The sequence below is a fragment of the Balaenoptera musculus genome, chromosome 5, assembly GCF_009873245.2.
Source record: "Balaenoptera musculus isolate JJ_BM4_2016_0621 chromosome 5, mBalMus1.pri.v3, whole genome shotgun sequence".
In the NCBI taxonomy this organism is placed as follows: domain Eukaryota; kingdom Metazoa; phylum Chordata; class Mammalia; order Artiodactyla; family Balaenopteridae; genus Balaenoptera; species Balaenoptera musculus.
This window is the reverse complement of record NC_045789.1, coordinates 67,904,061-67,930,015: the sequence shown is the minus strand read 5'-3', so window position 1 is coordinate 67,930,015 and position 25,955 is coordinate 67,904,061. Positions and strand designations below refer to the sequence as shown.

Here is a 25,955-nt window from a genome sequence, read left to right as displayed (position 1 = left end):
AAAAGCTACTAAGGGTTTTTGCTTTAGTTTTTTGTTTTTGGAGACTTTCTTGGCCTTTAGTATATCATTTGTCCTCTGTCATCTTTCCTCCTTCTCTGTTAATGAGGCTTCCTCCTTTCAGCACATGCACTTCTCTTCTAGTTTACCTTGTTTTCACTCACATGCTCTTTTCCCCTCCCATCAGTCATAACGTCCTTAGGATTGTCAGTGTGTATTTCACAGGTTGGTAACAAGGTGATGCCATCTTTTTGTTTTTCAGGATGTGATCCGAGCCATGAATGTCAATCCCAAGATTTCATTCCCTCCTGAAGTTGACTTTTGCCTCCTCAGTAACTTCATCCATGAGATATGTTGCATCGCCTTTGCAATGCAGACTTTAGACCCACCTCTCGATATTGCATTTGGGGCCGATGGAGAAATTTTTAATGATTGCAAGTAAGAGACATAGGAGCAGAAGCTAAGGGATTCTTTATAAATAAATGATCTTGTCTGTATTCTCTGGGAACAATTTAGGGAAAAGAACTCTGGGTGGGGAAATCAACAGACATTACCTGATTTTCAGGCCCAGCCATATACTTCTCTGTACTACAGGGCAGGGCCCTCTTCTGGGGTCATTTTCCTTCTCAGTCAAATGTGCTTCAGAGGTGATGTTATGATTTCCATCGAACATATTGGTCTTGGGGAGAACTAATGAGTACCTGTAGTCTGTTTGGAACTCTTTAAAAGAAAAGTGCTAGGGAGGAGATATGGGGATATATGTATATGTATAGCTGATTCACTTTGTTATAAAGCAGAAACTAACACACCATTATAAAGCAATTGTACTCCAATAAAGATGTTAAAAAAAAAAGAAAAGTGCTATAGAAATACAGACATGTATTGCTTTTTATTGTTTAAAATTTTTTTTATTGAGGTATAATTGACATATAAGATTGTATTAGTTTCACGTCTACAACATAATGATTCTACATTTGTATATATTGTGAAATGATTATCACCATCAGTCACCATATATAGTTACAAAACTTTCTTTTCTTTCAATGAGAACTTTTAAGATCTATTCTCTAAGCAGCTTTCAAATTTGCAATACAGTATTATTAACTATATTGTTAACAATTATACGTCTGCATGACATTTATTTTGTAACTGGAAGTTTGTACCTTTGGACCTCCCTAACCCATTTTGCCCCCATGTCCAGCAACCACTAATCTGTTTTCTGTATCTGTGAGCTTGGTTTTTGTTTGTTTGTTTGCTTTAGATTCCACCTATAAGTGAGATTGTGTGGTATTTGTCTTTCTCTGTCTGACTTATTTCATAATGCCCTCAAGGTCCATCCATGTTGTCTCAGGTGACAAGATTTCATTCTCTTTTTTTTTAATAGCAAAATAGTATCCCATTGTGTAGATACCACAACTTTTTAAACCATTAATCCATCAATGAACACTTAGATGTCCATCTTGGCTATTGTAAATAAAGCAGCAATGAACATGGGGGTGTATATATCTTTTCAAATTAGTGTTTAGTTTTCTTTGGATAAATACCTAGAAGTGGAATTGCTGGATCATATGGTAATTCTGTTTTTAATTTTTTTTTAAATAAATCTATTTATTTATATATTTATTTTTGGCTGCATTGGGTCTCCGTTGCTACGCGTGGGCTTTCTCTAGTTGCGGCGAGCGGGGGCTACTCTTCGTTGAGGTGTGCAGGCTTCTCATTGCGGTGGCTTCTCTTGTTGCGGAGCACGGGCTCTAGGTGCATGGGCTTCAGTAGTTGCGGCACGCGGGCTCAGTAGTTGTGGCTCACGGGCTCAGTAATTGTGGTGCGCAGGTTCTAGAGCGCAGGCTCAGCAGTTGTGGCGCACGGGCTTAGCTGCTCCGCGACATGTGGGATCTTCTAAGACCAGGGCTCGAACCCGTGTCCCCTACATTGGCAGGCAGATTCTTAACCACTTCGTCATCAGGGAAGTCCCCAGCATGAGAAATCTTATAGGTTGCCTGTGGGACTTAGATGGTTGGTCTCTGTCTCTAGCATTTGCCTGAATTACAATTCTTGTAATCCTGAGAAGGAACAAGACTAGTCTGACATGACTTTTCTTTTGTCAGTTTAAAAAAATTGAAGTATAATTGATTTACAGTATTGTGTTGGGGTGGCTCCATCGTGCAGTGATAGCGCATTGCACTTCTACAATGCTGTGTTAATTTCTGCTCTACAGCGAAGTGGTTCAGTTACACATATGCATATCTCTATATACATTCTTTCTAAAATATTCTTTTTCATTATGGTTTATCATAGGATATTGAATATAGTTCTCTGTGCTCTGCAGTGGGACCTTGTTGTTTATCCATCTAAATATGCTAGTTTGCATCCACTAACCCCAGCCTCCCACTGCATCCCTCCCACAACCCCTCCCCCTCAGCAACTACCAGTCTGTTCTCTATGACATGACTTGTTTTTAGTGAGCCCATGTCGGGTCCTTGTTATCACTGGTTCCTATTCTAGGAGCCCACAACTATCTCTTTAATAATAGAATCAGGATCCATATTTATCTAAATGTGAGCAGAATAAAAGATGAAAATTTATACTGATGTCCCCTTCCCTCCCAGTTAGGTTACATAACTGCTTACCTTCTCTTTCTTGTTCTTTTGGGTGTTTAAAATAGGTACCGTCGAAGCTATGACTCCGATTTCACGGCTCCCTTGGTCTTCTATCACGTGTGGCCTGCTATCATGGAGAATGACTGTATCATTATGAAGGGAGAAGCTGTCACCAGGAGAGGGGCTTTTGTACGGTGGCCTTGCATAGTGACAATTCATCACAAGTGTTTGATTCACAAGTTCGAGAACATTTATAAACCCAGAGATTCTATAAAAGAAGTTCATAAAGGGTTATTTGATAAGATTTCGTACAAAGGAGAGGAAAGGGACCGGCTGGGAAAGAACAGATTCTTTTCTTTGATTCTTCCATGAGTCTTCATCATTTCCTGGCAGTCGTTTCTTTGTTTATTGCTTTATTTACAAGATAGAACTGGTCCTATTTGCCTCCTCTGTCTTAGAAATATTATGCTATTATAAGGGCAAAGCCCTTTGAGCTCAACTTTTGGAGGCCCTCTACAATTCTAAGCATTTAAAAGTGATCAATTAACTGTCAGAAAACAATTGGCCCAATTTTTACTGATAGTTCTGTATTTTGGGATATGATGGATGTGTCCTGTTTTTCTCTCCTTGGTATGATGTGTAGGGAGGGGAGGGATGGAGAAAAAGAGGGCAGAGGAGGTGGGGAGAGAGGAGCCAATCAGTTTTGGAGGGTTGCTTCCTATATACATTGGCTGTAGAATGTTTTGAACATGTTAAATAATTGGACAGCCTTCAGAATGGAGTCTTAGGTATGCAAGTGTGTAAGTGTGTGTGTTAAGGTGGGGAGAGGATGTTGGAACTGGTTGCTACGGGTGCTTGGATATTCTGTATTGTTCCCATTATGGAGTTTTACCCTGCCCTTCCTAGAAGTTAAGTGAATCCTGGAGAGGAGCTCCCAGGTCCAGAGCAAAGCCACCATCTTGGTGGTCTCAGTTCCTGTTCTCTTTGACCTGGAGAATAGGGGAAGTGCTTCATGGCAGCTTTTCACACATGAAGTGGAGAAGCGGAGTAGTGTATTTAAAAGAACTTAAGAACTTAAGCTTAAACATCCCACTGTAGCATAAAGTATCTCAATGAAAATATTCTGTGCTGTAAGAGTTGAGCCCATAGAAACTGGGTTGTGTTGACTTGGCAATCGCACGTGCTCTACAATGAATGAGCTCATAAAACGTGCTTCTTGCCCTTACAACAATTACCCTCTATTAAGAAACTCTTGTTGTAGACTGTCTGCAGTGCAATTTGGAAGGGAGGGAGAGGAAATAGCCACTATTCCTGTGTTCTCCATCAAATAGCAATTGCCTTTTAACTTCCTTCTTCTCTCCCCTCAAGTATGTCACCAATATTTACCCAAGCTTAAACTCCTAAAACAAAGAAAATACCCTTAAAGCAAGAACTTGGGAAAGGGTTGAACGACGGGAATTGATGAGAAGACTTTGACTAGTAAAATCTCATTATAGGAAATAAAATTTTCTGTTTGTTCATTAACTTAGTTGGACAGTAGGTGGGCCACAGTAGTGATTCACTCACTCACTTATTCATTAATTCATTTTATTCAATAGTTATTTACGACCCAAGCACTGTGTTTAGGTGCTGGGGATTCAGCAATGAACAAAGCAAACACAAATTCCTGACCAGATGGAGCTTACGTTCTCCAACACTTGCAAACCTGAATGTAATTTCTAACAGTTTACTCATCAAAACAAAGTTCCACTAGCATCATGAATTTGAATATCCCAAAGTTCATTGTAATGGGATTTTATTTGAGAAGTACCCTAGAGCTATTGTCAAATATTGGGCAGCTATAGCAAATGAGTGTACTCATACTGACGACCAGTAACGGGCAAGTGTAATCATATCAGAAAAACCTCTTGTTCGTTCTATGGGATATGAGTATTGTTTTAAGCCACCTGGGCTTTCACAAACTATTGACTATTTTTCTCTTTCTCTTTCTCTAGTGGAACTCAGTGCGATCTCTAAGTCGATGTCGAAGCAGGAGTTTAAGTCCCATCTGCCCTCGTAGCCGTATTAGTTTAAGCACGGTACGTATCTGTCTAATCATTTTTACACAAAATCATCTTATGGTTGATGTTTTTTTTGGTCCACAGTCACCTATAAAAGAGGTGATGATAAGTTTGTAGGTAGAAAGAGAGCCTACTACAATCACCCCAGATTGATTTTTATACTACCTTGGCTAAGGAATTTATCATTCTAGAAAGAAGGAAGTAGAGGTAGTATTTTTCTTCATTAGTTGAAAGAATAATAGACTTTAGTTATTTCGTGTTTTATTTTTATCTTTAAATGAAAATGGGCTATTAGCTATGAGTCTCCTGAACAGAGAATAGGACATCTTAGTCAACTGGTCTCTGCACACATCAGTCTCTGGTATCTCTAGAACTTCTTGTATGAGTTTGGAGAAATTGCTCAAATGGTCTGGATTTCAATACTGTATAAAGGGCATTGCAGGTCTTAATTTTCCTCCAAACTTCAAAGTAGAAAGAATTAGGATTAGTCTCTGTGTATTCATTCTTAGGATTACTAACACATCTATCAAAAAAAAAAAATAACAGCAAAAACATCTCTGAAAACTTTGGAGATAATATCCCTAAAAACTAACATTATTATGATTCACCACTGTTCATTCATTCAACACATAACATTTAGTTAGTGCCTTCTGAATACAGATCTAGACCAAGACATGTTAAGATACCAGATAGGCTAACAATTTGCTGTTCCTTCAAATAAAAATTCTTTAAATATTTGTTCAAACTTGTTTTAGGGAGAGTGGTAGAGAAGGCAACTTCTCTGAAATTATCTCTAGCGATGCAACTCTAGCCCTAAACTTCTAAACCCCTCTCAACAAAACATTATGTTTGATAATGTTCTTTTTTTTTTTAAAATAAATTTATTTATTTATTTATTTTTGGCTGCATTGGGTCTTCGTTGCTGCGTGCGGACTTTCTCTAGTTGTGGTGAGCGGGGGCTACTCTTCTTTGCAGTGCACGGGCTTCTCATTGTGGTGGCTTCCCTTGTTGTGGAGCACGGGCTCTAGGTGCGCAGGCTTCAGTAGTTGTAGCACACGGGCTCAGTAGTTGTGGCTCACGGGCTCTAGAGCGCAGGCTCAGTAGTTGTAGCACCCGGGCTTAGTTGCTCCGCGGCATGTGGGATCTTCCTGGACCAGGGCTCGAACCCGTGTCCCCTGCATTGGCAGGCGGATTCTTAACCACTGTGCCACCAGGAGAGCCCTGATAACATTCTTATCAAACATTTTTTCCGTTATCGGATGGATGCTAGTGTGTATGTGTGTGTGGGCAATACAGAAATGACTAAAACATGGTTTCTTCCCTGAATGAGTTTCAATATAGGAAGATCAGTATGATTTCAACAAAGTAACTGAATGTTACTGAATGACAGCTAAAGCTGTCAGAGGAGGTAGAGATTCCCTCTGGATTTAGTTCACGGGAGAGTTGTTATGTGATCTGGCAGAATTTTTGTGGGCTGGGAAACTGGGGACGACTATCCACATGAAAGAAATGGCCTGAGAATGGAAAGCCATGTGTCAGACACAGTTCTTTAGCTCTTGCTGATTTTAATATAACTTAATTATCCTTATTGCCAAATAGGTATTCACAGTAGGAAAAAGCAAAAGGAGAGTACATTTAACGGGCTGATAAATTAAAAAGACATATTACGAGTTTTATACTGGAAGAATTACAATTCTCATTCTAAGACGAAGTGTTCTATCAGAAGAAAGAGCAATATTAGACACCTGTTGCACTTACAGCCATGGTGAATTTTAACTCTGGACCCTCATTGGAAGGCTTAGTAATGGGCAATGTCCCTCTGTAATAAGTACCTGTATATGTTTGAACCCATCCTCTCTTTTTCCAACTTTGTGCCCAGGGAGAGCAAACTTAAACTTTTGATAGACTAAAGTAGATTCTCAAAGGTGAAACTGCTGCCAAAATCCTGTCCCTTTCCAGCATCATCTCTTTACGACAAGCCCGGTACAAACATTTTTGGTTAATCTTGTTGACTTGTTTGAGACCTCATATCCAGAACAGCTTCCATCTTTGTTAATGTCTATTTATCTAAAGTGCTTGAAAGCTCACAGCAAGAATGATGCTTGCGGTCAGTTATTTCCGAGCCATCGCAGGCTTGTAGGTATGGGGGTAGTTTTCCTCAGTGAAATCAAAGGTGAGATTTGAAAAATGGCTCTTTTCTGGCTTCCCAGTGACCCTCCTTCATAGGACAGCATTTTGGACACATGATATAATTCATATAAAGGATGTGCCAGAGAGTATTGGATCATTTTAGCTTTAATTAATAATAATAATAAATATTTTCTGGAAAGCATAGACTTCAGTATGGCCAGTGAGCATCCCGTCTCAAAGTGTTTAGCAACCACTAAAAACAACCACAGCAACAAAAACCAACAAAAAACTAGGCCACTGAGCTCAGCTTTTAGTTAATAATAAAATTTAAGCTAAGTTGAGTGTCCATTTACTTCAGGAAGTATAAAAGCAATCACAGGGCTCAACCTCAGGGGGAAACCATCATAGTTCTAAACTGCTTCAGATAAACTCCTTAGCTGGTTTTAGGAAAAAAACATCAAAAGGATTCTTTCTTTGAGCTCCATCTACTGTGTAATTCACACTACACTTTTATATTTTCCAGATATCTCGAAGCCGGAGTCCTTCTCCAATAAGATATGGATTGCCAAGTAAGTAGGATGGTCTAGATGGAACAAAGTTTCTGCTTTTTATTGTTGCTTTTAGAACTCAGCATCATGCAGCAAAATGAATGTTTTGCTCCTTGGAGAACATTTCTTACCTCCACTTCACACCTCTTATTTCTGGGCCTTCTCGCGGGATGGTACCACGGCAGGTGCCATGGGTGACACAGGAAGAGGCTCTCATGGTGAGATTTGATTGATGTAAACTTAGATTAACCACCCACCTTTCTTTTAGGTCTTCCCAAAAGAAAGTCTAAGAAATGGACCATAATAATAAACCGTTTACTTTTCTCCCTAGGGTTTTAAAACCACCAGCCATGTTCCTCTACCCAGGATGTCTGCAACGGCCAACTTACCCAGTGCCTCCGCCTGCCTGCTGTCTGCCTCAGACCTCACTTAAGATAATGTGAAAAGGCAATTCTGTGTATCACTTCACACAGAGAGTTAAATGTTTTGGCTTAGTGCATTTGTAACTTCAGATATATTGCATTTTATTTTATTTTATAGATACAGAGTCCATTAATTTGATAAAAAAAACAATTGCCTAGGTATTTAGGATCATATTCATTCGAAGCAAAGTCCATTACACAGGTTCAGGATTCTCATCCTGAAATACGAGGCTCTTTTATAGCAACTACAAGAACTAAAGTGGAAAATCTTTACCATGCTAAGTCCAAAAGACAAGAGGAGTCATTTCAGTTTATAAACTGATCATAAATATTATAATTGCTGGTTTTAGCTTTAACTGGAAAACAATCTGGGGTGTTTTAATTTTCTTTGGGGGTTTGGAAGACAGCCCTAGTCTCAGGTTGGGGAACTTATAGCATAGCAGTGACTTCAGGCTAAATGTAGGTGATGATGATTTAGGAGAATATAGTTCATTGGCTCGCTTCTCTTTTCTTACTGTGAAGTGCCCAGTGTGGCTGAATTGAGCACTGTTTGTTGAAGCTACTTACTTGAGAGAATTCTCTTGCTTCATAAATGCAGAGCTGTGATTTGGATAGAAGCCAGTTTGGAGATAAATGTTAATTACCTTGTGTTTATCTCCTGGGAATATTTCGGGCAGTTTTAATGTATGTGTGAAATATAAAAGATTCCTGGGACACACCCTTTACCTATTCCACCTGGTTGTTTACAAACTCAGACCGCGTAAGAACTCCATCTGACTAAAAACACTTAAACTCAAGGCTAAAAGCTAAGGGTACCATTTATGGATTTTAAATTGAATGTCTATCCCTTGATTCCTTCACTGTGAAGTACTGTTGAAAAAGTTCACATTCAAGGTTATAATGGAATGTTGCTTTCTCAAGATTAATAATGTTCTTTCTGTTTTGTTTTTTTTAAAAATTCTTTTCACTTTAATGCTGGTTTTAAACACAAGCTTTGCAAATGACAGCTTTTGCTGTGTGCCTTTTAGAGAGAAGCGCTGAACTGGTCACAGCTCAGTTTGTGTAAGCTCAGCACCGGAACCAGCACCTGGGGCTTTTTAGGTGAAAACAAACAAACAAAAAACCCCACAAAAAACCAAAAAAATCTTCCCTAAAGCATCTTGCCTCTTGTGCTGGGACACAGGGACGGGGAGAGACCTCCCCAGCCTCCACCCCTTGGGTCTAATGGTCACCAACTCATTCTGAAGCGTGAACTTAATTGTTCTCCCTCTGCATTTATGTAGGCATCACTTTGAGGCAGGGCTGCGTGCTGGAAGGAGAACTCAGTGCCCAGGTAACTCCAGTTCTGACTTGATCATCTGCTTGCTTGGTGGCCTTAAGCAAGTTACTGCATCTCTCTGAGCCTCAGTTTCACTGCATAGCGACGAGGGTGGATGGGATCAGTGGTTCTCTCAACCCTCCCAGACTCATGCCCTCTTTCATAACAAATATTTTATTTTGGCTATTCTGAAATGATGTTCAAAGTTAATATGATTTATAGGCATATATACTTTTAAACAACGAATATAGTACTTGAACTGTAATATAAATCAGAAAAAAGGAAAGCAGTTTTTAATAAAATAGAATGTATTTCAACAAAAAAGCTTGGGTATGACTATCCCGGAAGATAAAGTCATCAGACGCTTACGCCTTTATGTAGAATTACTAGCTACAAATGCAGATCAATGTGCGTTGTACTGGCAATATCATAAACACTAATGTCATGGGTTTTCTGAAATGGTGAACAACTCTTGGTAAAGTTTTGAACAAAAACTTACAGCTGTGCCTTAATTTACATAGTAAATGCATTCCTGGAGAAGCTGGTGTATATTAAAACCATAGAATGTGTTATATGTTAAAAGGTCTTTTCTAAAATCTCATTAAATAATGAGAATGCCTACATATCAGAATTTTTTAGGAGTGAAATATGGGAATGCATCTGATTGGGAAAAAGATGCATTAACATCTTAATGCACCTTAACCTTGGTGACTTTGAAAAATGATAAACTCTTTCTTTGTAACCTGGATAAATGTTAGTTTTTGTATTACCAGTTTAACATCTAATAATAAAATTAAGAAAAAAAAGTGCTTCTGTACTTGTAGGTTCTTTGCAATGAAATGCTTTCCTTGCAGATTCCCTTCACCCATCTCCATTTTCTGAGGTCTGAACCAGGGCCACAAATTCCCTCAATAAATATCAATGGTGCCTCTGCTCTGGGGTTGACTGCATGATGCTGTGATTCCATGCTGCAGCTTAATTATCAGCTTCAGCTTATTTTATTCACAATTCATTGTCTTCATATTCAAGATACTCTCTCTGAGTAGTTCTATACCGTTTTCATGTACATTATTTCAGTTTCTCCCCACGAGAAATCCAGGTGTCTTCAGTGTAAAATAGGTTAAGAACCTGTTCATCCAATACACCATGTGGTCTTCTTCCAAGCCTTTTTATTTCAGAATAATATTCTCTCCTGTTTTCTTTTGTTCCTCCATGGCCTATAGCATCAGCTATTTTGTTTATTGGTTTGTTCGTTCATTCATTCATTCATACATTCACAAGTGCAATGAGCACCTCCTGTGTGCTAGATACAGTATGTCCTGCTAGGGATGTAGTGATGGACAAGGTTCGGGCTCTTCTGGAGCTTAATGTCATGTCCAGTTGCATTCCTTTGTGTTTTTCCTGTCATAGAGAGCATATATGATGGAAGAAAGAAAAAACAATACAGCCAGTAGAGCAAATTTAAAAGAGAGAGCGCCACATATCAATTGAAGAATTAATTTGGGGGGCAAATACCTATATATAAGAAAGTTATGCAAGACAGTGGGAGAAATATGGTGAACGTCACAAAAGAATGTAACTCAGTTATGTCATTCACAGGTGAATTACTCAGTCTTTTTACAAGTATCTACTGAAACTATAATCCCAGGGTCATCATCAGCCATAAAATGAGTGCGGGGAGAGGGGCCCAGAGATCCATCTAATACTTCCAATTACTGCAGCTGTGTCCTCCACCTGCCATATTCCTAAGAAATGGCAAGTTGCAGAGCATTATCATTCACTTTTAGGCACCTGCAAATCCTTCACAAGGCAGATTGCTGCCAAGAGTGTTCTATAAAGTTTGGGTTGAATGGGAGACTTCTTAGCAGTATGACTTTGAATAGTATCATACCTATAGTTAAGGGTAATGTGTTAAGGAGATTTTAAGAAGTTAGTATTCCAAACTGCATTAGGTCATTGAACTGTGAGCCCAGGAACCATACGGGTAGGGTAAGTGACATTCAGCATATGCCATTTAAATACCAAAACGGTGAAGGCTGTTGGCCTTAATACACTGAGTGAATAGGGGCATCGAAAATGAAGCAGGAACTAATTTTCTTTCAAATGCAATGTGATGCGATAATTTCACACTTAAAAAATTGCCCCCTGGGTGCCAGCATGAATATCATACTTTCCACAGTATCACTGGCAATTAGTGTATCAAAACCAGGCAGCCAGCAAACACATGAAAGGATGCTCAACATCACTAATCATTAGAGAAATGCAAATCAAAACTACAATTAAATATCACCTCACACCAGTCAGAATGGCCATCATCAAAAAAATCTACAAACAATAAATGCTGGAGAGGACGTGGAGAAAAGGGAACCCTCTTGCATTGTTGGTGGGAATGTAAATGGATACAGCCACTATGGAAAACGGTATGGAGGTTCCTTAAAAAACTAAAAATAGAAGTACCATACGACCCAGCAATCCCACTACTGGGCATATACCCTGAGAAAACCGTAATTCAAAAAGAGTCATGTACCACAATGTTCATTGCAGCTCTGTTTACAATAGCCAGGCCATGGAAGCAACCTAAGTGTCCATTGACAGGTGAATGGATAAAGAAGATGTGGCACATATATACAATGGAATATTAGCCATAAAAAGAAATGAAATTGAGTTATTTGTAGTGAGGTGGATGGACCTAGAGACTGTCATACAGAGTGAAGTAAGTCAGAAAGAGAAAAACAAATACCATATGCTAACACATATATATGGAATCTAAAAAAAAAAAAAAAAAAGGTTCTGAAGAACCTAGGGGCAGGACAGGAATAAAGATGCAGACATAGAGAATGGACTTGAGGACACGGGAAGGGGGAAGGGTAAGCTGGGACGAAGTGAGAGAGTGGCATGGATATATATACACTACTAAATGTGAAACAGATAGCTAGTGGGAAGCAGCCACGTAGCACAGGAAGATCAGCTTGGTGCTTTGTGACCACCTAGAGGGGTGGGATAGGGAGGGTGGGAGGGAGATGCAAGAGGGAGGGGATATGGGGATATATGTATATGTATAGCTGATTCACTTTGTTATAAAGCAGAAACTAACACACCATTGTAAAGCAATTATACTCCAATAAAGATGTAAAAAAAAACCAAAAAACAAAAAAACCAGGCAGCTAACTCTATTTGCTATTGGGTGAACAACAAAAAATATGATAAATGGGTATGTTATAGCTTTATTTCAATATAGTTTAAGCCATAATTTTAGGATACAACCAAAATAATGTCTTGAAATGTGATGTGAAATATATTTTGGAAAAGGTAGTAATTGGATAATTGTCAGAAGCTCTTGAGCGCCATTTGATGAATCGGACCCTTTTGCAATTGATTTCCGGGGTTGGGTTGCTGGGGATGTGGCATTATACGCCCCTCCTACTTGCTTCTATCTTCTTAGACCAGGGGACAAATTTCAGAGCTGTGTCTTTAGAATAACAGACTTTAGGATTGGCCTGGCTCTGCGGGTCACAAAGTTGAAGTGAGAATGGAAACAGTTATTCGTTCATTCATCATTGATTCACTTAGGAAGCATTTGTCTATGCTTTTTTTTTTTTTTTAAATTTATTTATTTTTGGCTGCATTGGGTCTCTGTTGCTGCGCGCAGGCTTTCTCTAGTTGCAGTGAGCGGGGGCTACTCTTCTTTGTGGTGCGCGGGCTTCTCATTGCAGTAGCTTCTCTGGTTGCGGAGCATGGGCTCTAAGCGTGTGGGCTTCAGTAGTTGTGCTTAGTTGCTCCATGGCACGTGGGATCCTCCCAGACTAGGGACTGAACCCATGTCCCCAGCACTGGCAAGCAGATTCTTAACCACTGCGCCACCAGGGAAGTCTCTTGATGCTTGTTAAATGATGTTCCAGTCATGGTGTTAGGAGGTTTTGGAGTCTTTTCAGGAAGTCATATGGATGGAGGGGGAGATGAAGGACTATTAGCGCCTTTAGCATGTGATTAGGGTTGGCAGGATATATAATGGAATTTTACCCTTTGAATGGGATGGTCAAGGGCATGAAAACCAAGTTACACCTATTACACTCTTGTGTTTGGCACCAGTAGAGTTTTACTAGGCAGTGAGAATTCTGTGTTTCCAGAAGGCAGCTTCATCTTAGAAATGGTTGCTTTAGACTGGATATTTGTGTCCCCCCAAAATCCATATGTTGAAACCTAAACCCCAATGTGATGGTGTTTGGAGATGGGGGCTTTGGGAGGTGATTAGATCATGAGGATGGAGCCTTCATGAATGTAATTAGTGCCTTTATAAAAGAGACCCCCTAGAGCTCCCTCAGCCCTTCTCCCATGTAAGGACACAGCAAGATGACCGTCTATGAACCCAAAAGCGGGTTCTCACCAGACATTGAAGCTGCTGACACCTTGATTTTTGACAACCCAGCCTCCAGAACAGTGAGAAATAAATGTTGAGTAAGCTCCCACTCTATGCTATTTTTGTTGTGGCAGCCCGAACAGACTAAGATAATGGTTATCTTTATCTAAGACCCGTTTGTATCCAATCTATCCTGTTGTTTATGACAACTCTCTGCTGCATATCACTGGCCTGGATGTGATGTGACTGATTTCTGACCTTTCTTGGTTTGATTTGAAATTGCCTAACTGAAAATAAAAAGGGTTGGGGGTGGAGGGAGGAAAAATAAAAGAAAAATTTTCGGGTTTTCTTTGATTGGAAAAATAAATTTCTTCTGATGTTAAGAAGAGTGATGGCATAATTTAATACATACGCTTCATATTGATAATTTGACAGAAAGTTTAAGATGTTTCTCAGAATAGCCTTTGCAGAATACAAATAACTAGTACTTACTCCAACATTTTTTATGTGCCAGATGTTATGCTAAGCATTATTAAACCCATTTTACAGATGGAGAAGCTAAGGCTAAGTTATTAAGTAACCTGACCCAGGTCACGAAGCACGTAAACGTTGGAGCAAAAGTTCAACCCAGGTTTTCTGATGCTGAGCCCCACCCTCTTCTCCCTGATTCTACAGAATGTTAGTAAGATGTGAACTGAAAAAAAGTGTCCTGTGGCCAACTAAGTTTGGAAAATAATGAGTTAAAAGTGATTCGAACAAATCTCTATAGGACTTCAGAGCCTTTAACCTACTGTTTGTGGGGAGCTTCAAAGAGAATGTCATGTGCAGACTCTCTAAATTTATTTTGCCATGGAAGCCTTTTTTTTCATGGAGTTCTTGAAGAAGTACTGTTCTAGAAGACCTGTTTCAGGAAATTCTTCCTAAGACCTATTGGTTTTCTAGAATTACAGATGCTGCTCACCACTGGGAGTTAGGTTTTATCAACTTTTACAAGGAAGGAAGAATTCTGACTCTATCACCTGATAAACAGACTTTTCACTCAATAAATTCGTTATGGGATAAAAGGCTCAAAATGGAAATCTCTTATTTATCCCTATTCTTTATACTTCTGCTTATCTTTCCCTTTTGTCTTATTTTCTTCACCCTTCTATCAAGCGTATCATAAAATAAAATTCCCTTGAACCCAGTATTTATGTCAGTGTTGCTTTTCCAGCATTCATGTTTCTCCTTCAGTCCCTCACATGTTATGCTTTTGCATCTTTACTTCTATTTTCTCTTTCTTGTTCTCTTCTGCTTTATCAGGGTTTTGTTTTCCTAGTTAGTCTCTCTAATGTAAATCTATTTACACTTCTTAAAAACAGGTACCTAACCTTTAATGTAATTATGAATCAATGAAAAAGACAAATGGATATTATTCAAAATTAGAACACACTGAATAGCATTCCCTATAAAGATGAATTTGTATCCTGATTCATATATGCATGCATTTTATGAAATTTTAAGATAATTATTTTCTAAATGTTTGAATATTTGGGTTAATAAAAATGACAATTCTTAACTTATGTGTAACTTCCAATAAGTCTGAGTTGTGATTATACTTACATCTTAAGTCACTTCAATAAAAATGTTGATTAATATTTCCCAAATTTGTTTGATGATGAAAATCACTTGGCATGATTATCAAAGATAGATTCTTGGACTCTACTCCAAGCATACTGAATCAGAATCTCCAGGGGCATCTGTATTTTTAACATTGGCAGACAAGTTTGAAAAGCACTGCTCTCGATCTGGCTTTAATGACTCACAAGCAGAATATTGCAGAAATAATTTATTGCATGTATTATGCTGTCCTTAACTTTCTAAATGGAAAATAAAATGTTAATTTAAAAGCCTCTGAGAATATTATTTGCCATACTCCAGTAATAGGTAAATTACTGAAAATTTAGTATATGTATTCTTGATCTGTGTACATACATATAAAAATATTGCTATATAATTAGATTTTCAATAAAAGAAAGAGAAGGACAAAAAAGAATAGAAATTTTATTTTTCTTCCCTAGAGGTTAAAAAATGTCCTCTCTTGTGTTTCATATTTGGATAGCTTCTTTGTTGAGCTGTCAGAATGTGTATTTCATGTCATTCCCTTCTACCTGTGTTCACTGTGTATTACTGAGAGTTAGAAACACAGTTAGAATAATGAGTCCCCATCGGCCACAGTTTGCCTACTCGTGGTTGTCTGCCAAATGGAGCTTGTCACCTGGATGATTCAGACTTTGGAACAGCTTTATGATTATTCATATGAATCTCTAGAGAAAATCTAAAATAGAGTGAAACTGACATCCAAATATTAGACCTCACAGGTGGCCCACCTCAACTGGAATTTTCCCAAATATTAAATAGAGGAGAGACATTTGGCTTTTTCTGTTTACTCAACAAATGTCCCAAAGAGAAGATTAGAAATGAACCTGTTTCAGTTTCTATTCGTAAAAACTAAAGCACTTTTTCTGTTTTCAGAGCGCAATATAATCTCTCATCACTAGTGTCTTAGTGTTGAAAATTAGGTTCTCAAAAGCTCCAAGAAAGAAATATTGATACAGAGGGGCTAAATGTAACTTCAAATTGAATGTGCCAGTATTTGAAATACATGGTGCTTTGGTGGAAATAATGATAGATTTTTTTTTTTTTTCTTAATGTTTTCCTTGTTTGGTTAAGCTTTTCTTCATTGAATAGCCAGAAGTGGCCTTGTAAAACAAAACAACATTGATTATTGGAAATAAAAGTTGTAAAATTTGGGGGGGCAGGATAATCCCTTTGTCCTTAACCAATTTGATCTACAATTAAAGGAAATTGTGGGGCATAAATCAATTCCAAACTTGAGGTCTCTTTAGTTCACGTAGGCCTGGGAAATGTACAGCCAGCCACCAGATGGCAATGTTGCTTAAGAAATAGGCTACTGTCCCTCAGTACTAAGACTCAAACTGGGAAATAGCAATTCCTTAGGTAAAATCTGTAACAATTACCAGTTTTACTGCTCTCCATAAATTTAGAGAATAACTTAAATCGATGGAGGATGGCCATGCATAAAATACAAAAAGTGTGATAGAAAATGTGAAGTGTTAAATAACTATAATTATACCTAATAAAGTATTTATGTATTTGATCCCCAAGGCCTGGGAAGAAATTCCTCTGCTAAAACAAAGCTTTCTGTGTGTTAATTTTTAAATTTCCTTATGCAACCTACCACCACCATCTTGTTAACCTGGAGTTCTTAATGAGGCATGATTCAGTTTGTTAATAAATATTTTGAATATAGTTCTTTGCTTTTAAACATGGAATAGGAGAAACTGAAGGTTTAATCATCCTTGAAGGTTTCCAAAATTTTTCAGATTGTTAGCTTTTCCCATGATCCAAACTCCCCAGGTCCATCCTGAGCAGGGAGGTCAGTTTCAGAGACCCTTAGGGTTATTCCAAGCAAATAGTTCAGTTTTCACCTGGAAGATGGAATAATATTGCCGAGAAACTCTCTTAAGAAATTATAGGGACTCACGAGAATAATATGCGAGCGTTTGAAAAAGGTCACAAATGAAAGAAGAAAATTCTATAGCATTAATTAAAACTATTTACTTAAAAAAATAAATCTCTGAAGAAGCAGAAATGTTTCCTGTCAAAAATGTAGATTTCCAGGATGGGGGGGGTGGGAGGAGATAAATTAGGAGTTTGGGATTAACATATACATACTACTACATACAAAATAAACCAGGACCTACTGTATAGCACAGGGAACTATACTCAATATCTTGTAATAATTTATAGTGGAAAAGAATCCAAAAAAGAATATATATGCATAACTGAATCACCTTGCTGTATACTTGAAACTAACACAACACTAAATTAACTATACTTCAATTAAAAAATGTAGATTTGCATTTTGGCTTCTCTAGATCTTCTTTGGTATTTTTTTTCTATTTTATTTTTTAACATAATTTTTCTGAGAACATTGATCTTAAAATTTACGTCTTTAAGGCCAGTGAATTTATCAGTTAAATATTCCTTCTGCCAATGACCACACACCTAAGTTTAAGTGAAAATTCTAGTCTCCAAACAAAGTTTTACAAAGGATTTTATACATCCCCCTCCCTCACTGAGGCTTTAATCCAGGTCTTTAGGCTCTGTATCACCTGGGTCAGACTTTTGGGTAAGGGGATCAATCCCCAATTTTTCCACTATCCTCAGAGATATAACAGTTTCAGGATATTGTCGCTGATGGCTGGGAAAGGAAACTCTTCCTTGGTGTGTGTTTATTATCAATAACAAGGATGCTGTTAATTGATGTTACAAGCCATCAGGAAGCCAAGAGCTTATTTGTATATAGTTTTAACAATAGAGCATCCATCTACTTAGTATTTAATTTTAATAACTAGACATTGTGCATGGTCCCAGGAGGACAGAAGTCACTGTGGGTAAGGTACCTATCTCTCTTAAACCAGAATAGTGTAATAGTGACTTTGCCCCAGAGTCAATCCAGGAAATGGAAAGGAAAAGTTTTGAGTGTTAAAGATATAAGGAAAAGGGGTTAGGATTAAAGAAGAGGTTGAAGGGGGTCTGTTCTCAAGGACATCTCTTTGTTACTAGTTTTGCTTCTGGAGCTGTGTCTATCAGGAAGTCAAGGAGAGGTGAAAACAGGATGTCCACGTTCAGTTGTGCAGATTTTGCTTTTCCCAACCCCAGGGAGCACCTCTCACTTGGATCACTGCTATTCAAAGTGCCAGTCAACAAGGAGCTGGGACCTGATTGTAAATCAATGAACTGCTTCCTTTGTTGAGAAAGTTTTGCTACGGGGGGGAAAAAAAAAAAAAAAAAAAAGCTGCACTAAACAGCATGTTTAGGGATAGAGTTGATTTAAATTCTGATGCAAGCTCCTTATTTAATGGTGGACCTAAAATCAATAGCTTGTGGGCTGATAGCGGTCCTGAGCAGCACCAATTAGACTATGATGACAGCAGTGTCCCCTAGAATTGTGCATTGCCCAACAGTGAACCTTATCCAGCAAACCTGCATAAGAGAAGGTGGCTTTAGTATTGGTTTAGTAGCATCTTCAAAGTTCTTGGAAGGCCTCATCTAGAAGAGATTATCAGAACCATTTTTGCTGTTCCCCTGCTGAGGGGAAATAAACCATATTCTTCAAACGGGGCTTCTCCCTTTCTTCTGAGATCCTTTAGGAAGAGAAGTATGCACAGGATCTGGACTAGGGTGAGGCAAGTAATGCAGTTGCATTGGGTACCAAAAACTCAGTAATAAAATAATATTTTAGTGCAATATTAAAAAAAAGTCAAAGTTAATGAAAAAAATCCATGACGAACAAAGTACTTGCACTTTAAATAAAGACAGGGATGATACTGATAATACATTCTTTTGGATTCTGAATGCATGCTTTGAATTGTCTGCAAATTAATTCAATATGGCTAGTATCTCTGGGCTTTGATGAGAGAATCTCATTGTGATCTGTATCTTTTCAATAAATCAGTTTGGAAACAAGACCAAAAGTAACAGGTTTCTTGGATCACATGAAACTGCATTTACGAGCAACTTTTCTCTGTAGCCACAAAAATAAAAAATGCTAGATCTAAGAAATAATGAGGATTTGCCCAATTTCAGTTTCTGATCACATGAACTTTGTTACACAGGTCTGATCAATACACTTCCATTTAATCCTAGGCATATTTCAGACCAATATGGACATTGGGATGGAAGTGCCAGTCTGATGTGTGGACATCTGTACTGGTGGACCTAAAAGGCATTTCTAATCAAGGGTACAGTGAATAAAAATTTAAAGACATTTAACAGCACAGAAACTGTTATTTGAGCAAAATATAATCTCTGATATTCACACTGAAAGAGAACATCTTGTGTCAGGAAGAGAGACATTTCCTTGGAAAAGTCAAAGATAAGGGGGAGTTGTTAATTACTGGATGTAATCCCATCGTCTGTTCTTTGATGGGGCTTTCTGAAATACGTATCTTGTTTGGCTTTAGTCTCTGTGTACTGGAGAGTTGCCTTAAGAAGAGTTAGCCCTCCATCAATTACAGGATGGTGCAGAGTGCACTAGCACTTGAGTGATCTCTGCTTTGAAGAACAATAAGAACTTCATAGAGAAACTTTGGAAAGTCATTCCCTTTGGAGATAATACCAATGTCCCACTAAGCCTCCTCTCTTGGAACACCCTTTTCCCAAGAGCCATAAATAAATTTAAATGAACTTGTTAATTTCTACATATTCTTAGTTATGACAATAGAGTCATTGAAAACAGAAGAAAGATTATTCTTTCCTTCTTCTTATGAACCTGCAGATCTATGTTTGCTTATAACCCCGAGGGCCAACAACAATGCTCTGTTTTGATTTTCATACTTGGAAGTAGAGGACCAGGACCAATCCTGGGCTGCTGCTAGTCAGGCTGAACATGAACTAGGGTATCAGCAAGGCAAGGTCACCCCCCAAGTAAAATAACTTGGTGTCTGTTATTTTCAAAAAGTATTATAAGTAGCTTTAAGGAAAAAAAATCAGAATTTTGTTGGACTTCCTTAAGCTTTCAGACTGTGAAAAAAATTGAATTGTAAATGGGTGGAGGGGATGCGTCATAATTTCTTCAAAGTTTAAGGTCTTTGAAGACAAAATAACATGTACGGGGCAAAACATGAAGCCAGTTTGTCCACTGAGGCTTTTCAAGAAGATGGTCAGGGCTTCCCTGGTGGTGCAGTTGAGAATCCGCCTGCCAACGCAGGGGACACGGGTTCGCGCCCTGGTCTGGGAAGATCCCACGTGCCGCGGAGCAACTGGGCCCGTGAGCCACAACTACTGAGCCTGCGCGTCTGGAGCCTGTGCTCCGCAACAAGAGAGGCCGCGATAGTGAGAGGCCCGCGCACCGCGATGAAGAGTGGCCCCCGCTCGCCGCAACTAGAGAAAGCCCTCGCACAGAAACGAAGACCCAACACAGCCAAAATAAATAAATAAATAAATACATTAAAAAAAAAAAAGAAGATGGTCAGCCTGCACGTTTCCCACAGCTACTGTGCTCGCCTCTCTTCAGAATTTCCCACACGGGAGGGGACTGGTTTTGTTACTGGAAACTCTGACCAGAAAAGAAGTTCTCCATGTCTGGACAATTCCCTTTGTTCCTGCCCTTTACTGCCCATGTGATGGTCCTGGCTGCCAGCAGAAGCCCTCTCCACAGGACCCCTGGCAGGGAACTCACTTCAGTACCAGCCTCAACTCCACAGCCTTTGTCCGAGGAGGGAATTCTAGCCACAGAGGCAGCTTTGCACGCGGTGTCTCTGAGCCATGAGGGAGCCTCACCAACCAGTGTGGACACTGAATGGGGACTAGTGTGGCGCTGTGTGCATAAATAGAATACTTCTCCAGGTTTTACTGAGAGAAGAGAGCTGGGTTATCCACTCCATCACTTCTCCTCTGGCTCAGCTTTGAGCGCAGCGGACCGCCGATGTTCTGTGCAAAACGCAGGGCCAGAGTGACCGAGGGAGGCTGGGAGGTGACGTGAGGGCAATGCTTTTTCCCTGGGCTGCTTCCTCTGCTGGTATATGACCAACAGACAGGCATTCCAGAACCAGCCGAGTGAGAGATTCTGTCAACGGCTCACAAACACATGGACACACACTCTGTACTGCATGCAGAGGTGTGCTGATAAAGGTTGGAGACGTGGCTGGGGGCAATGTTACTCTGAATATGTAAAGTCTGCCTGCTGGGACCCTGCTTCAGAGAGGAAGTGTCCAGAGAAAGTCTATCCCAGGCCATGAGTCTTTGAAAAAAAAATTCACTCCTGTCTCATGAAGTAAAATATTTGCTCTTACTGAGAGTAGCATGAGAATTGAGTTGATGCCAGTTTTCAGATAACTGTCAGTCCAGAAACTTCAGAAGTGGGGTGCAATGATTCCTGTGAGAGAAAAAAGTCTTCCCAGGAGTTTGCCCTCTCAAAGTCAAATGAAGTGTCTGGGGGTGTTCTAGCTTTCTGAGGCCTGTCTTGGTGGTTCTCTTCCTCCTGGGAGGATGGGAGAAGTGACACTGGGCCTCACACAGCTTCGAGTAGAGGTTTGCTCAGGGACTATTTTGTACTCAGGCAGCCCTGTCCAGAGCTTGGGAGGTTTCTGACAGGTCTCAGGCCAACCCCACATCTCAGGGAGGTGGGAGACTTCACCCCAAGGACCCGAGTCTCCAGCCTGGAGACAGTGGATGGATGAGAGCTTCCACCATTGGCCCACAGGGTGTGTTAGAGGAATGGCCTCATCCACAGGTGGTTCCTCCTCCAGTTATGTTGGGGCTGGAGGATGGTCAGTAGGCAGAGCTGTGCAGGGCCTGGCTTCTGTTGAGGAATGCCGGGCCTTGTAGGGAGATGTGTCAGGAAGAAGAGAGTACAGAAGGAAGACGAGAAGTGACTCCCTGATGGTGACCCCTGCTGAGGTACCATCAGTTTGGGTTCCTTATCTTCTCTCCTCTCCTTTCTTCCCTCTTCTCTCTCTCCTTCTTCACCCTAACTAAGAAGAATCCTTGGCTGCAACAAGGCTTTCCTACCAGTAGGTGGGAGTTCCCTTTGGGCGCCAGGAAGAGGGAGAGGGTGATTTGGGTGGATGAAAGAGATGTATTTGAAGCCGGCACAGAGAGAGAGGGCTACGGAGAGAAACTGGTAGGATAAAAGTCATGGATAAAAGGAGTGGCAGATTACTGGGTAGGTCTGGAGGTCTCCGCATTTGCTGCCCCCTCTGAGTTCATAACCAAACTATCCACTCCCTCTTGTTACCTCCCCTCACTCCATCCCCCAGAACTGCTGAGCCTTACATAGCTCCATCACTCAATGGGAACTAATTCTTGACCCCCTGGGCAGCATTTTCAGGCTGTTTGGTCTGTGGAACTAGTGCCCAGGGCTTGGCATCAGTTCTTTGGCGGTGGGAATCCCTATGCTGCCTGTGGTTTCCTTTGTGAACTTGGGCAATTCATTTAACTTCCCAGAGACCTACTTTCTTGATGAATAAAATGGGATATTTTAAGAACTAAATTTGAAACAATGCAGAACAGGTACTAGATAAATGTGCTGAGAACCCAAATCTCCATAGAACATTGAAGAAGCAGCTGGAGAAGTTAAGCTGTCTCTTGCTGACAACGCTCAGCATTCCATCTCTGCACACCCCACTCCAACCCTGTCCCTTTCTTCCCCAGTGCTGTGGCCCCTTTCTCTGATTCCCAGGCTCTCAGTTTTCTGGCTTTCAGTTCCCAGGCAGGGTCACTTCTAGGAATCCTGGGATATTACTTGTGAGAAGCTGTCAGTGAAGGCAGGACACTGTTGGCCAAGGAAAACCCACCGTAGAGTATACATACAGGCGGCCAGGTCAAACCTGGTTCTGCTCTGGGCTTTGGTGAAAAAACATTACCACTGTTTCTTTAGAAAGAATTAATATTTTTGAGAATAGTTAAGGATTGTGCATAAGAGAGAGGACTGAATAGCACATTGTTTTGGCAGGAAAGGATGCAGACATCTTAAAAAACAGGAGCGCCCTGCTGCAATACTACCGCACTGTTTTGAAATATTCTACACCATTAAAATAAAAAAGCAAACAATTTCTGAAGCTGGGGAACTTTAAAGCTTTTCTCCTGAGTATAAAGAACTCCGAACATCTAGGACAAGACCTGTGAATCGATTCCTTCTGTAACGAGACCTCTCTGCAAACGCTCTCCCCGAGCCATGTCTGTAGAAGTAACCAGTGTAATTTCTGGTCTGGTCTGGCCTGTAGCTCTGATGACAGGAAGAGAAGCTCCATTTCCTCTTTGCATGGCTAGTTCTTGCAGTGTTTCCCGGAAGCAGTGTTTTGTCTAGTCCTAACGGAATTCGAAAGCTGAAGGCATTATTCCTTCCACTCTGCAGATGCAAAAGCCTAGTAACTTGTGCATGGTCTCAGCTCCAACCCCTTCCTTTCCTATTAAAATACGTGACAACAAAGAGTCCCGACACTCATCCTGTCAAGAGTTGGAGAAAGTTTGCCTCTATGTGTTATTTTAATACGGAGCTCACTAAATCCCTTGCCTGGCTCGACTCACTTTTAATAATTAAAAACTCCATTAACTCAAATATATAAACACAGGGACTGTGCAAGCTCATGTTTCATTTGGAGCCCAGCTTCGATGCAGACAGTTTATGGGCTCTTACTTTCTTCAGTGTGAACCTGCAGGGGCTGATTACTCAGTCTCTGCATCTCTGACTGCCGTATGCTTTCCTCACTGCTACTTTAATCAAGACCAGACTTTGCTTGATGTGAAATGAGATCTGAAGGCCCTGAGAAGTCATCCTCATGAAATTTGAGCAGCTGGAGCCTGCAGAGTGAGAGAATCTGATTTAGAAACATCATTTCCATGCTAGATTTCCCGTCCATCTTAAAGGGAACACAGCTCACATCTTTGGACGCTGAAGAAGTTGCATGAGATCTGGGGGTTTCCTGTGAACCTGAACCTGACTATATAACTAGTTTAGGAAGTGAGAAATAAATTTTTGGATGATCATACAGTTGGATCTGCAATCTGTTGGGTTCAACGGGTTTAAGTACGTTTTTCCAGTAAATTAACAAAAGAGAACAAGGAATATTGTTATAGGTCAAGTCCTTTGTATGAGTTTTTTTCAGGAATTTATTTTAATTAAATCAGATCAACAGAGCTACAGTGAGGCCTTGTGAGAGTTGAGAAAGCTGCAAATAAATTGTCCTTGCCACACAGTGAAATAAGTAGGGTCTGGAGCTTTAACAGGGTTGTGGACGCTTAGGGGGAAGAGAACACTGAGACCCAGGGCAGCTGGGTTCTTTCTCCCCGGCCTTGCTTGGTCTGGATGGGAGCATTCTCTGCCCAGAAACTTACTGTTGGGTTGAAGTGAGAAACCTCAGTGTGTCCTGAGAGCAGTGCCCATGATGTGTCCATTGTCCCAGAGAAGCTGTTTGTCCAGTCTTTGGTGGCAAATCTGGAGCTTTTCATACTCATTCACTCAGTGGAAAGAGAACTGCCACTTCCTGGTTATGACTCACATCCTTTACCTTTCATGGTTGGTGCAAGGGAGGTAATAATGTCTCCAGACCTACCTCAGGTGAGACTCGCATGAGACAGCAGTTATGGAAGGAAGCAGAACATTTGGACCCTTAGATTATTAAAGTGTTCAGCAGTTCTGGTGAAGTCACAAATGGCCTCTTCCTAGTCTGATATGCAAAGAAAGCTCCTGTGTTTATATGGAAGTGATAAACTCTGAATCACTACATGATCCCTGGAGGGCCTGACTCCAGACTTCTTTTACACAAGAGAATACATTCTTGTGTGATCAATACACTATTTTTTTTCAGGTATCAGTTTACTCAGAGCTGAATATAATGTCTAACTGATAATTATGTTTTCTGAAACATAGTATATGGAAATTTGTCAATATTCATATCATTCTCATTAAAACGTATAGAGAAATAGTCTTTATTATTTATTTATTTATTTATTTATTTTTAACATCTTTACTGGAGTATAATTGCTTTACAGTGGTGTGTTAGTTTCTGCTTTATAACAAAGTGAATCAGCTATACATATACATATATCCCCATATCCCCTCCCTCTTGCATCTCCCTCCCACCCTCCCTATCCCACCCCTCTAGGTGGTCACAAAGCACTGAGCTGATCTCCCTGTGCTATGCGGCTGCTTCCCACTAGCTATCTATTTCACATTTGGTAGTGTATATATGTCCATGCCACTCTCTCACTTTGTCCCAGCTTACCCTTCTCCCTCCCTGTGTCCTCAAGTCCATTCTCTATGTCTGCGTCTTTATTCCTGTCCTGCCCCTAGGTTCTTCAGAACCATTTTTTTTAGATTCCATATATATGTGTTAACATACGGTATTTGTTTTTCTCTTTCTGACTTACTTCACTCTGTATGACAGACTCTAGGTGCATCTACCTCACTACAAATAACTCAATTTCATTTCTTTTTATGGCTGAGTAATATTCCATTGTATATATGTGCTACATCTTCTTTATCCATTCATCTGTCGATGGACACTTAGGTTGCTTCCATGTCCTGGCTATTGTAAATAGAGCTGCAATGAACATTGTGGTACATGACTCTTTTTGAATTATGGTTTTCTCAGGGTATATGCCCAGTAGTGGGATTGCTGGGTCATATGGGAGTTCTATTTTTAGTTTTTTAAGGAACCTCCATCCTGTTCTCCATAGTGGCTGTATCAATTTACATTCCCACCAACAGTGCAAGAGGGTTCCCTTTTCTCCACGTCCTCTCTAGCATTTATTGTTTGTAGAGTTTTTGATGATGGCCATTCTGACTGGTGTGAGGTGATACCGCATTGTAGTTTTGATTTGCATTTCTCAAATGGTTAGTGATGTTGAGCATCCTTTCATGTGTTTGTTGGCAATCTGTATGTCTTCTTTGGAGAAATGTCTATTTAGGTCTTCTGCCCATTTCTGGTTTGGGTTGTTTGTTTTTTTGATATTG

The 25,955-nt window shown here is 40.0% G+C and overlaps 1 protein-coding gene across 3 annotated transcripts in view; it reads left to right on the top strand.

Annotated features, from left to right (window-relative positions):
• SPATA18 (spermatogenesis associated 18) overlaps positions 1-9,842 on the top strand; it is a 37,056-nt gene extending 27,214 nt beyond the window's left edge. For 2 of the 3 annotated variants that reach the window (XM_036852087.1, XM_036852088.1), the window contains 5 exons: positions 260-435; positions 2,660-2,783; positions 4,589-4,672; positions 7,308-7,353; positions 9,038-9,842. In XM_036852087.1, coding sequence (XP_036707982.1) covers positions 260-435; positions 2,660-2,783; positions 4,589-4,672; positions 7,308-7,353; positions 9,038-9,108 — 501 coding nt within the window. In that variant the 3' untranslated portion in view covers positions 9,109-9,842. Of the gene's footprint in view, positions 1-259; positions 436-2,659; positions 2,784-4,588; positions 4,673-7,307; positions 7,354-7,663 lie in introns of all 3 variants that reach the window. The other variant, XM_036852086.1, reaches the window with a different exon arrangement.
• The last annotated feature ends 16,113 nt before the right edge of the window (positions 9,843-25,955 follow it).